This window comes from Hyla sarda, chromosome 9, assembly GCF_029499605.1.
Source record: "Hyla sarda isolate aHylSar1 chromosome 9, aHylSar1.hap1, whole genome shotgun sequence".
NCBI lineage: Eukaryota > Metazoa > Chordata > Amphibia > Anura > Hylidae > Hyla > Hyla sarda.
The window spans coordinates 21,559,056-21,573,327 of record NC_079197.1 but is presented as its reverse complement, the minus strand read 5'-3'; the positions used below and the strand labels follow the sequence as shown (position 1 = coordinate 21,573,327).

Below are 14,272 nucleotides of genomic sequence, written 5' to 3'. Positions count from 1 at the left end.
CATTAAAGAAAGATTACACATAAAATAGGTATGGGGACAGAGGCAGACCCAGAGGTGTGTGTAAAGGGGGCACAGCAGCTCCAGTCGTACCCAGGTCCTGGTGCCAGAGGGGTCGCAAGGCACCACTGCTACAGTATAACAGAGAGATGACTAAAAAGAACATTACAGATAAACTGGATGACTTCAATTTGCTGGTGATAGAGTTAACTCAGTTATTTAATAATATTTAACCAGTATATACTCGCCTATTGTGGGGTCCTTCATAACAGCAGATTGATTTTCAGGTAGTTTTTTTTTTATTACTCTTTTTATTCTCTTGAGGGACTAGAAGAGATGGTGTCTTGCATAACTCTTCACCATCCATAAATATTACAGAGAAAGAAATCCAGCACTGTTCACTTGCGATCCAAAAGCCTTGTCTTTATTGAACGTGTTCACACAGGATACAAACAGGAGATAAAAACTCTACTGACGCGTTTCGCGAAACGCGTCAGTAGAGTTTTTATCTCCTGTTTGTATTCTGTGTGAACACGTTCAATAAAGACAAGGCTTTTGGATCACAAGTGAACAGTGCTGGATTTCTTTCTCTGTAGTATCCTGTGTTGGGCTGATGACGATTCCGGCACCTTCCGTGCACTGGCGTGCGATAGCAGGAAGGGGAAGGGGCGAGCTGTTCCTTTGGAGAATTCAAATCCATAAATATTATATGGAAGCATGGCCAAGCCTAATGTGTATGCTCAAAGATGTTGTTCACTCTAGTTACTCTTCCGTCGAAGGGCACTCTTAGAAGGATGGAGCAAAAATGTGGTCGTCTATGGCAGATCAGTCTAACATACAACATTTGTAAATTGTTATGGATATTTCATAGCAAAATAGAAACATCTCACATCTCAGATGTACCACCAATGGAAAGTCGGAATTAGAGATGAGCGAACTTACAGTAAATTTGATTCGGCATGAACTTCTCGGCTCGGCAGTTGACGCCTTTTCCTGCATAAATTAGTTCAGCTTTCAGGTGCTCCTGTGGGCTGGAAAAGGTGGATACAGTCCTAGGAAAGAGTCTCCTAGGTCTGCATCCACCTTTTCCAGCCCACGGGAGCACCTGAAAGCTGAACTAATTTATGCAGGATAAGTCATCAACTGCCAAGCCGAGAAGTTCGTGACGAATCAAATTTACTGTATGTTCGCTCATCTCTAGTCGGAATCATAAATAACTTTTCTTTCAAAATTTCATACATGGAATGCCTTGTTTTTACCGTAAATTTTTCTGCCTTTGTTGTAAGTTTTTCTGTTCAGGTAAGGTTGGCATGCCCATTGTATCACAATATATACTTCAATAGTGACATCTTATTGTCTTACACGAGATCTGATCTGCCAGTAGAATATTTTGGAGCAGGAAAAAGTCAGAAAATTGAAATATAGTTTAGTGGGAAAAGATTTAGTATCACTTAGAATTTATTGATTGAAATCTTTGCTCATTCTAAGCTTAGAAGTCTATTGGGCGGTTCTTATTAGTGACTGACAGCTTATACTTATACAGGGAAGGCTTTCAACACCACCCACAGGGCTCCCAAGCCTAAAATGAACAGGGATTTCATTCAATGAATCATAAATTATAATGAATCTTTTCCTACAAACTATATATCAATCTGCTCAGCTCCTCCTGCTCTATAACAAGATGCCTGTAGCCTGTAATTAATTTTTTATGTCACAAGTTACCTTTAAGAGCCATGAATATATGTGGTTTTTCATATGAGAATTCTTTGAAAGGGAACCTCGAATTTTAAACTTTCCATAAATAAATAGTACTAAGATAAGAGGCTTTTTAAAGAAAATCCTGTTCACCCACATTTAAACCAATACACTGGGTTATAGTTTGGGTGAACAGTCCGTTGAGGGGTCACTTACTAACATACGTACCTTATTTCCGGAGTTATGTCCCACCGCTGGTCTTCATGCCCTAGTGCTGGTCATGCGGCGCATGCGCTCACGTGACCAGCACTAGGACAAGGAGACCAGCGCAGATGAATATGCAAATACAATCGACGGGGCCCGCCTCCAGCGCGCAATTCAGTGATGATAGAAGAGGATCTTCGGTGGGACATAACTCCGGACCTAAGGCACATATGTTAGTAAGTGACCCCACAACGGACTCCTTTTCACCAACACTATAACCCAGTGTATTGGGTTTAGTGTGGGTGAACAAGATGACCATTTTCTTTTAAAGATTTTTTTTATGAAACTTCTCTCCTCCTTCCCATGCTTTCTGCACTGATCACTAACTCGGAATTCACTAATAAACTCTAATCTTTAATGAAGGATATTGAGCTTTACTGAGCGATCACATTGGAGCTTCTGTTCATAGAATTCTATGGAAAGAAGATGAGGAGGAGAGAGCAGCTGCAGAAAAAGAGACACACAAAAACAGGCACTGCTGCTGCTTCTAGTAAGTGTTCTACTCTTTCTTTCTCTCTCTCACTCTCCTCTCTCTCTTATACTATTGCTGTATAGAAAATAGTTTGTAATTGGAGGTAGACTATAGACATTTGTTGGAGGTTATACAATAACAAATATTTACAGATGATTCTTTTAAAGACATTTTTGTTTATGCACATTTTCTTTGTGCGGAACCTTCAGCGGCTCAGCACAGGGGAGGAGGAGTTACTCTGTGGGTTGCCAGCTCGACATCATCATTCATGGGGGGGGTACTCCTGTGCACTAAGCAGCTCACTTCCATATAACAAAAAATAAGGATTGCTGCAGAATGGAGGCACAAACCTGGGACAGTTAAACCACATTGTCATCAGTGTAACCCACACAAGCCCGTACAGTAGTCCAAGTGATTCTGATGACAGATTTCTTTCCTACAATAGTGATTAAACACTTAAAATGCTAATCAGTTAGTGTTTTTCAGAGCACATACAACATTTAACACAATAAAAGATATAAAAGATGGCAACAGATCCAATGTTAATCCAGTTTATGGTTTGGAGGTCTTTTTTCATCATACCACAACCAATGTGGTCACTCAGGTATGTGTCCTGCTTAAACAATATTATGATGCCTCAACTTATTTGAGAACATTATAGGAAAATCCGCCAAAAATAAGCATATCCCTATCTACAGGATAGGGCATAAGTAGATGATCGAGGGGGGCCGAGTGCTGGGGTCCCCCGTGATCACCAGGAAAGGACCCAGCACTTAGTGAGGACAGACTGTTCTGAAGGCAACATGAGCTCTATTAATTTCTATGGGAGCGCTGAAAAACCTGCACTCGGGCATCATCAGCGTTCCCATAGAAATTAATGGAGGGCATTCCCATAGAAATGAATGGAGGGCGTGCAGCCTACCAGTATACAACACGTGCTCCTCACTGAGAGAGCTGGGGTCCTGTCCCGGAGATCGCAGAGGGTCCCAGCGGTTATACCTCCTGTGGATAGGGGATAAGTTTACTTTCGCTGGAGTTCTCCTTTAGGGTTAACATAGCCATTGTTCACCATAAATTGATAAACCCTTAGGTAAAAACGTATCATAAGGCAAGCCACAAGTAAAGATGTGAATGGTTTTCCTTTTTTGACCAGCCAAGTAAAAAGAAGTGGACACATTTAGCAAGGAGCAGCGTCAGAGATGCAGCTGATATGTTTATTTAATGAAATGACAGGTGCCCAAAGCTAAACTACTCCCTACAGAGAGACAGATATAAGTCCGGAAACCCCAAGGAACATTATTTACAATATGGAACAGGTATTCCCATCACAAAAATATGCAGAATGATGATAGTGCTAGAGTATGAGAAGGGTGGATGGTCATGGGACAGTCAAGAATACATCTTCCGAACATTGCTTTCTATAGGAAACATTTCCCGCCTTTGTCTCCATGAATGATTTGGACATTAACACATCTGTCTTCTTTATCATTTCAGCCATCTTGACTCTTGTAAGTTGTGAAGACGAAAGTCCACATATCTCAGTCATGTTTTGCTCCATATTATAAAAAAGAAAGACTTAGATCTTTATGAAATGCAGAAGGAGCTAAGACTTCTAATAATTCCAAAAATGTGCACAATTTTCACAGTCCATCAGAGAATTCTCCTTTATATTAGGCTTCCTTCACATTTTTAATAGGGGTCATAGCAAAGATCACATATTTTTTGGACAACATGTTGCACAAAGGTGTTTCCATATTTAACCTCATTGAATTTTGACTTTACCATATCAATACAGGTCATATAATGGTACCATGTTTGGGAAGAACAAAACATTCAGAAGGCCCTGGTAAGACCCTTCTGTTCATTTTTACAAAACATTTTTATTTCTACTTGGTTGACAAGGAGAGATATCTATATAGTTAAAGTGTAATATTAGTCATAATAAGGGGCACATTGTATATATGACGTCAGTCATTGCAATCTAAAGCGGGACCATTCAGAACTCATGTATTAGAAAGAACTTACATATCTCAACCATTCAAAAGAGTTTTCAGCTACATTATTTTTACCAAATTTTTAATTTTTTCCATCTAGGTGTAACCATCTTCATCTGGAGAGGTTCTGGTATAAAGAAAAGCCTACATATAAAATACTTTTCCCAAAAAATAAACTATTGAAGAAAAGTTTATCTGTGTATATAGCAGGAGCATGTTATCAAACATAGATCTCAATAGTTCTCAGTCTCCTAAAATATCATCCCTTACTATTCATAGGAACATGAGGGAACTAAACCAGTATATAGCTTGGTCAAAGACTTTGGATGTGGTTTAAAAATTGCTATGTGGGCTGTGGGTATATGATCTGTAAATGTGGAACCACTTCCTCTTCTCACTTGGGGGGGGGGGGGGGTAAACTTTTGGGGCCCTCAACATAAAAACCTTGAATCTAGCATCTAAACCATATTCAGTGCCATTGGTGTAGCTATTATACCTTCTGATGGCCTGTAACCATATATAGATACTGTTTGTTAAATGGAGAGTTCCAAGTTTGCTATCGGTCGAGGAAAAGTTGAGATGACTCATGAAGATGTAGCATCTACTTAGCCAAGTTGAAAAACGTATTTTCATAGAGGCTGTGGGATAACTGGGTGAGGATTTTTGGAAGGTAGTGGTGTCACCTGGAAGCTTTTGAGGGCACACAGCCGTGGCAGCAGACGTGGCAAAACAGGGGCCGGATGAGGTTGGCGTTATGCCGGAGCCACCTGACTGCTGGATACTGAAGACACCTGGGTAGACCCAGAGGCAGATGTATCCTCATCATCACCCAATGGATTCTTTCCACAGAAGATCAGCTTCATCATGCAGGATCGGAACTGGAGAAAAAGGCAAAAATAAATATGACTTTTACAGGTATGAAAGGTAAGAGCTTGTGTTTGGGAGAGCATTTCATAGTCATGAACAGTAGACATGGTACAGGTTGGAATTTATGTGAAACAAGACATCTATTGAATTATGAATTGTACTGAGGGTAGACCAACCCCCCAAATACCAAGTTTTCCTTTGGTAGGCACAGGCATGAATTGGCCTTCAATGTTATATCCTTAAAAAACCTTTCCATCAGTGGAGGAGGGGTGTCAACATTCATCTCGAGATGAGGCATGACAGGATTAACCACTGTGACTAAAAAATCCCTTTAAGACATGTACCATCCCATAACTATTTGGACAGAAAGATATCATACAAGGTTTTCAGTTATGAAGATAAACTCACCTGTCTATTCATGAAAATGTAAATAAATGGGTTGTAAACTGTGGAGGCCTTTGAAAATACTGAGGGGATGGAGGCCATACGCAAGTCAAATACTTCTCCACGATGTGTTACAGCCCAAAGAGCGAAGGAAGCATAAGGGAGCCAGCATACTAGGAACCCAGCAACCATGACAATCACCATTCTGGTCACTTCTCGCTCAGCTTTCTGTGTGGAGGCCGATTGTTCCTGTTGCTTGGCAACCTGCCCAGGATAAAGATATAACCATCATTGTCTTGTAGCATCTTATAGGTTTGAATGATTTTCTGGACTTTTTTATTGATGGCCTATCCCTAGGATAGGCCATCAATATCTGATTCTTGGGCTCTAATACACAGCAATATCTGATTCTTGGGCTCTAATACACAGCCCCTAGCTGTTTGCCAAATCCATGGCACCAACATATATATATATATATATATATATATATATACACAGTAAAAAACTAAAAACAGACAGCTCTATATATTGGGTAGTAGCCATGCTAGGTTACTGCTGCTGTAGTGTCAACCATCTAATCGGTAAGGGACCAGGAGTCATATCTACACCGATCAGATATTGGTGGCCTGTCCTAAGTCCTAGAAAAACCCCTTTAAATGGGCACTTTCAGAATCAAAAGCTTTTCATTTGTTGTACATCTTGGGAAACATTAACCTTTCTAATAAACCACAATAAAAAATGTATCTCCTTTTTATAGAAATCATGGCTCATAAAAAAGACCACTAGGGGTCCCCATACCATCCACAACATAATTCTGTCCAGCTGTAGCATCATCTTTGTCCCAGCTGAAGTACAGGAAGGAACAAAGTCCAGTAAGTGAGGGTGGGACTAGCACTCCTTTGTGCTCACTCCCATTGTATTAGACTGCAGCATAAGAAGGGGGTTACAGAGCAGCCTGTAGTGATTGAATGAAGAGATCCAGCACAGTAGACTCAGGGAGGAAGTGAATGCATGGTGAGTTAGGGTGGGCTCAATGCTTGCCTTGGACATGTCCCTTTCTGAGCAGTTGATGTCAGAATGAGTGAGCAGCATAACAGAGGGATTTGTGGGCCAAATACAAAAGCTAGACACATAAAAAAGACATGTAAAGAATCTGCATGACCTAGTGAGGAACTATATATGCATTATTTTTTTTTCTGGTGATATGACAGGTACGCTTTAAGTATACCTGTCCAAAAACTAGTTTAATATGTATAGGCAACATTATTTAGCATTTTATTGGGTGGTCGCCTTTGTAGGTGTAGTTTTTTTGTGAATTTGCTGATATATATATATATATATATATTTCCTTTTGCTACAAGTATCAAGAAGCTCCTTGTGTAGTAGTGGAATCCCTTCATTTAGCCACCAGATTTGCTGCCTAAAAATGACAAACTACATTATCAGGATTAATGCTGCAATCTACAGGTACATTAGATTTAGTTTTTTTTTAATGTTATCAAGGAACATCTTGACTTAAAAGAAATGTCTAATTTAGGAAACCCAATTTCAAGTACTCTACTTGGAAATCCCTTTTTCAGGACCCTCATAAACTAGAGAAGAGTGTTATTTGCTTGTGGCCCTCCAGATGTTGCAAAACTACAACTCCCAGCATGCCCGGACAGCCTTTGGCTCTGCCCCACTTCTGACATGCCCAGACAGCCTTTGGCTCTGCCCCACAAACTCTGTTACACTTATTGTTATGCTTCTGGAAAACACTACTTACAGCATGAAGGGTGAGAAGCAGCCGCCCATAGGAAAACACAATGACTGCCAGAGGAAATCCAAAGCAGAAGCAGAACATGAAAAGTACATAAGACTCATTGTTCCATTTGTTGTTGACAGTATACCAGTCTGGTCCACAGGAACACTGCAGGCCTTCTGGGATGTATCTACAAAGAAAGAAAAGATATAATGCTATATACCTGTATGCTTTAGGCTCAATTTACACTGGTTTTTTGGAAGCTTTTGACTTGTGCACCAGGGATCTGGTTTCTGGCACATACATCAAATGGCTCCATAGGTCTCCTTTTGGCCTCCGCTCAGAAGTTCATTCCAAGGTTGCCATTTTTACTGTAAGAAATGGTGTAAGGAACAGAAATATGAGGAGCACAAATTCAAAATGTATAGATAGAACCTGTATGGCTTAGAATGCAAATATATATGTTACTTAGGGGCTGCCTGAATGATTCTTATGGATATTGTAATAATGGCTACCTGTGGTCTGCGTTACCTCTGCAGGAGACAAAGTTAAGAAAAAATCTACCTGGAAACTATTAGCAAACTGCTGTTGATGGAACTTAAAAAAAAATTACCCGGAAACTGTTAGTAAACTGCTGTTGATGGAACTAAAAAAGTCTCTGCCTGAAAAATTTTAGTAAACTGCTGTTGATGGAGCTGAAGCACTCTCTACCAGATAACTATTTGTAATCTGCAGCTGATGGAGCTGAAAAACAGAAAAATTCTTTAAAAGCTAACTATTAGAAAGTAGTTATTGATGGAACTGGAAATAAAATATCTACCTGTATGCTATTGGGCTGGGTTCACATTGCTGTTGGGTTCCGTTAAAGGGAGCTTTGTCTGCTTCATCCGGGTGTTTAAGGGGTACTCCACCCCTAGATCGTGAAGATATCTGATCGTGGGGGTCCCACCAGCCGTCACTCCCCTTCCCATAGACTTGCATTGAGGAGGCGGGGCGTGATGTCACACGGGGGCGGAGTCAAGACGTCACGATCTTCCGTCCCCGTGGTCGGGAGCCAGACCCTCCAGCGCTTCCGGAGCAGTAACAGGTGGGTGCTGCATGCTATATTGCGGGGGTCCCCAGTGGCCGGACCACCGCGATCAGCCATTTTATCCCCTATCCTTTGGATAGAGGATAAGATCTCTAGGGGTGGAGTACCCCTTTTAGCAGAGAAAAAATAGTGTCTCTGTGCTTAGTTGCATTCTGTTCGGTGCAAAAGACCCAAAAGGACCCAGAACAAAATGGAGCACAACAGCAATGAAAATTGCCCTATTAAACTGCTGTTGATGGAACAAAAAAAAATTTCTACCTGGAAACTATTAGTAAAGTGCTGTTGACGAAACTGAAAACTGAATAAATCTCTACCAGGTAACTATTAGTAAGATGCTGTTGATGGAACTGGAAAAAAATTATTACCTGGAAGCTATTAGTAAAATGCTGTTGATAGAACTGTAAAACTCTCTACCTGGAAACTATTAATAGGCTGCTGTTGATGGAACTGTTTGTTCTTTCTATGGGTATTCATGGGTGTTTCTTTATGTTCTATCAAACTAGAGTTCCTGCAGATCTTATATTAGTCTTCTGTTTCCATTCTAGTGATATGAAAACTGCAGGGGCTCAAATAAGAACCAGTATACAGAATACTGTTAACAATTTTGCATACAAAACATCCTCCTACCTGCTCCATCCCAGCAATGGGGGGACAGCTGCCACTAAGGAAATGACCCAGGTGAAGATGCAGCCCAGTACTGCATGGCTCTCTCTGAATGTGAAGCTCCCCATAGGCTTACAGATCACTATGAACCTTTCAAAGGCCACAACAGCCAGAGACCACAGGCTGACCATTCCTAGGGGGGGGAAAAAAAAAAAAAACATATATACATTCCCCAAGAAGAATGAGAGTCAAGGGTAAAAGAAAGTATCAGGTACTGTGTTAATAAAGCAGATCATTAAACATGTCAACCTCAAAAAAGTGAACAAAACCATGGAAGACCATAATTATGAATTATGCCCATACAGTTGTGCCATTAATCCACACTGAGCTGACAGAAGAGATTTGCAAAGTTGTTAAGAGATTACACTAAAATGTTATTAAGAGATTAAGATGCAAAATACATTAATCCGTATATGACAAGCGAATGCTCGACTCCGACCTCTCTAATGATAAGAGGTGAGCATGCTAACATTATTAAAGGGGTTTTACAGAAATAGAAAAATGCATCAACTTTTTCCCAGTTACTCTCAACAAAAAACAACTTTTGACTTGTTTCTCAGACATGTCAAAAGTTGTTAATCACACCGGGTCTTACTCTGGAGACCCGCTGTGATCATCAGTTATTAGCTAGGGAGGGAGGCTGCATTGCACTTCACTACCTGGCCAACCGGCAGATCAGACCTTTTCTGTGCATGGACTTCTACACAGGGAAATGGTCGGATCTGATGGCCGGCCAATGAGAGCAATGACGCCCACTTCCCCAGCTTACATCTCACGCTCACAGCGGGTTTCTCTGCACAAACCTTTTAAGGGGAACCTGTCATGCCTTTTATGCTGCCTGAACCAAGAGTCATCAGGTTGGTCCCCAGCAACTTCTCCCCAATTTCACCAGCCGTCATTAATAGATCTCTTCTAGTTTGGGCATAGAGAGATATATCAATCTCGACAATGACTGGTTGGCCAGGGATAATTCCCCAGGGACCACCCTGAAGACTGGTGGTTCAGGCAGAATTAAACTAATGATAGTTTCCCTTTAAGATTGCAATATACATGCAAGAAATGTACATGTTTGACTGATCCATACAGAATGAGGTATTATGACATCCACCAACTGCTTTGATGCTGCTTATTTTAGAAAAATCTTTATAAATGGATTAGAAATATTGCCCAAAACACAATAGATGCCTGGGGGCTACTGAGTCAGGACACACAAAAAAAGATGGAGGTTAACATGCATTACATAGTGGTCAAATATACTTATTTATGTGATACTAGCCAAGAGAGTTAACGCATTACTGTCATATAAGTAAACAAAAGTTTACATTGGTCAGGGTCAGATATAGCCGGGGGATGCTCACAGCTGCACTCTTCACTTTCTGGCTCAGCACTCAGTCCAGCTCATTGCAACAGACAGGGGGGGAGTAAAGGACGCTGCTGTGTGCTTCACCCAACTATATTAAGGATTGGAGGGGGTCTCACTCCAACCATAACTTTTGACATGTCTATGCAAGAAGTCAAATTTTTTTTTAAAATGATAGTAAAGCTTTAAGACCTCCATGCACATTAGAAAAAATTCATCCAAATCAACGGAACAAGACGACTTTATAATATATATGGGGGCCTCCCAACTTCCCACTGACATCATCTGTTAGATTTCATTGTCCGATCCTTTTGTTCTGGAATAAATAAGCTTCCTCCAGATGAGTCTGCCAGCGTCTTGTACATTCAGGACATGTTCAAAAAATTGGCTAAGCCAAACCTTCATGTGTATGGAAGGATCAGAAAAAATAGCTATCATCTGAATGTCAACCAAACCACGTGTGTATGGCCAGCTCTAATAATAAGAGACACCTTAAGACTAGGACATCTGCAAGATGGTGAGAGGAGAGGTACATAAGACACATGTCAAAAGGGAATGGGGGGAAATCTAATATAACCAACCTACAAAACTCACTAATATACACAAGGATTATGTAGTCACAAGGTTTGTATATTCTCCCTGCATGATTATGTGGGTGTTCATCAAGTTCTTCAGTTTACTCCCATACCACAAAAAAATGGCTTCCAGTCAATTGGTTATAGGGTGTGTATATATATGTGCTTGAGACAGAACATTTAGATGTGAGTTTCATGTGAATGATGATGATCTCTGTACAGCACCATGGAATATGTTGGTGCTATATAAGCAACAGAAATGAATACATGAAAAAACAAACTTGCAAATACTCTATGGCACCTCTCACTGAGTCCCAATGGATAAGAAGGAAATCTTACTTTCTTGTAAGAAGAGCCTGGAAAGGAATCATCTGGGCGCGCTCAGTGTGGTCTGGTGGAGAGGCCTCAGTGCGAGGCAGTGGGCAGTACTACCTAAGGCTGGGTTCACATCACGTTTTTGCCATACTGTTTTCAATCCGTTTTTCTAAAGAAAACCATATGGCAAAAAAACGGATGGAACAGTATGGGAAAAAGTAAACCGTATGCGTTTTTAAACAGTATACTGTTTTTAAAACTGCATACAGTTCCGTCAGTTTTTATAGAAAAAAAAAACATACGTTTTTGAAAATTTTGTCCATTTTTAATGGGAGGGGTCTTGGGTGGGGACTTTAGGATTCAAATGCACATGTTTCACTCCGGTTGGCTCATAGACATGCATTAAATATGGTTGCCGAATACGGCTGAGTGCGGGCCCCGCGATTAAGCCCGCCCCCCCTCCTCCCAGCCGTATACGGGAACCGTATTTAACAAAACGTGGTGTGAACCCAGCCTAACACAAACTTTACTATAAGGACTGAAGTTAAATCTTATCAGGAAGAAGGTTCTTTAGGGCACCAAAGCTCAACAGCAATTCCCTCACTTCTTTGATCAGCCATTCAGGAAGCTACTTGGTGGGTGAAAATCACCTACTAACTCGAGTCTTTTGAAGTATCTAGTAGATTCCCTAATTCACTGGGATCCATTATAAGCACACATACACTTTAAAGGGATACTCCGGTGAAAACCTTTTTTCTTTTAAATCAACTGGCTCCGGAAAGTTAAACAGATTTGTAAATTACTTCTATTAAAAAATCTTAATCCTTCCTGTACTTATTAGCTGCTGAATACTACAGAGGAAATTCTTTTCTTTTTGGAATGCTCTCTGATGACATCACGAGCACAGTGCTCTCTGCTGACGTTATTATAATAATAATAACACTTTATTTATTGTTGTCCTTAGTGAGATTTGAACCCAAGGCCCCAGCACTGCAAGGCATCAGTGCTAACCACTGAGCCACCATGCTGCCCTTAGCATACATCTGCTATGCACGGTTGCTAAAATGGACAGAGATGTCAGCAGAGAGCACTGTGCTTGTGATGTCATCAGTGTTCCAAAAAGAAAGGAATTTTCTCTGTAGCATTCAGCAGCTAATAAGTACTGGAAGGATTAAGATTTTTGAATAGTAGTAATTTACAAATATGTTTAACTTTCTGGCACCAGTTGATTTAAAAGAAAAAAGGTTTTCACCGGAGTACCCCTTTAATGCCCTTTGGTAATTTACATCAGTGATGCAAATAACATTCAAAGGATTTTACCAGGAATTCAGTATTGACGCCCTTTCCTTAGGATAAGCCAATAATATCACATGGGTGGGAGGTCCGACAACCAGCACCCCCCCCCCCCCCCCAAAAGATCAGTTGAGTGAAGAGGTAGAAGCTGCACTACGTATTAAGTCCCATCCAAGTGAATTATGTAGCATTAAGTTGTGTCTGCTAACTTATTAATCCACAGAATGCAGGTCACAGTTTGAAGCTTTTCACTACGTCAACACGTGATGGACTGGTTCTTGCAAAAAGAACTATTTAAATAACACATTTTTATTACTGTTAATACAGAGGTCCCTCAAGTTACAATATTAATTGGTTCCAGGACGACCATTGTATGTTGAAACCCATTGTATGTTGAGACCAGAACTCTATGGAAACCTGCTAATTGGTTCTGAAGCCACCAAAATGTCATCCAAAAATAGGAAAAAGTGAGGATTAAAGATAAATAAGAAGATAACTAAAGCAAATCCTTACATGTAAAAGTAAGAAAGAGCTGTCTATGTCAGTGTTTCCCAACCAGGGTGCCTCGAGCTATTGCAAAACTACAACTCCCAGCATGCCCGGACAGCCAACGGCTGTCCGGGCATGCTGGGAGTTGTAGTTTTGCAACAGCTGGATACACCCTGGTTGGGAAACAATGGTTTATGTAGAGGACAGGAGCTTCTTCAGGGTTCTATACAGTACACAGTGTCCTAAATGGAGCCGCCCTTACTTGGTGTCCAAAGGAGCAGCTAACCCTGGCACAGGTAAGGAGTAGTACAGAACTTGTAGTTCCTCCCTGTACTGTAGGGGGCGCTACCAGACAGCCAGTCAGTGCATGCACTTCAGTAATACAGGTGATTTACCAGTAAAATGCCTATTCTGATTGGTCAGTTCCTCCAGTTGTGACAGGTATCACAGATCTGAACTGTCCGAAGGATTGTATGTTGAGTCTGGTTTCAAGTTACAATGGTCCAGAAAATACCCTTGTATGTTGAAACTATTGTATGTTGAGGCCATTGTAAGTTGAGGGATCACTGTAATATAATTCAATATATTTATTGCTCATTTCAATTCATGTAAAATACCAATATGATAGTTTAGGTTCTCCATTCGATGTCAGCAATAGAAAAAGTTCTAGATAAAAGGTTCTTACCTCCCAGTGTGGCTGTGAAACCTTCTATTTTGCACGCCAATGGTCCCATGGCGAAGTACATTTGAGAGAAGCTGTAAAAGGCAGTGGTGGAGCCAATACAGATGACTAAGAGGTTGGAAACAGCCAGATTTACCAAGATATAGTTAAGGTGGGATCGTAGCTTCTTGTACTTGACAGTGCAGATGACGGTCAGGATGTTGAGGGGAAAGCCAAAAATGATGGTGAATAACATGAAGGCCGACATGCTCATGAAGATGCCCGGGGTCCCCAGATGCGTTTGGGGTACCAGAAATGGGCTTAAAGCTGTAACATTAGTAGTTTCCAGAGGAATGGGGATGAAGAATTCATCTGGCATCTCCATCCTCAAATCTGGACGGCCTTTGCTCAT

At 40.8% G+C, this 14,272-nt stretch overlaps 1 protein-coding gene across 1 annotated transcript; it reads right to left on the bottom strand.

Annotated features, from left to right (window-relative positions):
- Positions 1-3,628: 3,628 nt before the first annotated feature.
- On the bottom strand, positions 3,629-14,272 carry LOC130290440 (blue-sensitive opsin-like). Its single transcript, XM_056538073.1, has 5 exons — positions 13,885-14,272; positions 9,132-9,300; positions 7,439-7,604; positions 5,698-5,937; positions 3,629-5,300 (listed from the first exon to the last, which is right to left on the bottom strand). The coding sequence occupies exons 1-5, from the start codon at positions 14,270-14,272 to the stop codon at positions 5,175-5,177; spliced, it is 1,089 nt and encodes a 362-aa protein (XP_056394048.1). The 3' UTR covers positions 3,629-5,174.

Excerpts from the sequence above, each read along its gene's own strand:
- LOC130290440 (XM_056538073.1), bottom strand. The coding sequence starts at position 14,272 with ATGAGCAAAGGCCGTCCAGATTTGAGGATGGAGATGCCAGATGAATTC. Across the intron at positions 7,605-9,131 it reads CCATTGCTGGGATGGAGCAG|ATACATCCCAGAAGGCCTGC; the intron begins GTAGGAGGATGT and ends CTTTCTTTGTAG. Across the intron at positions 5,938-7,438 it reads TGCTTCTCACCCTTCATGCT|GTTGCCAAGCAACAGGAACA; the intron begins GTAAGTAGTGTT and ends TATCCTGGGCAG.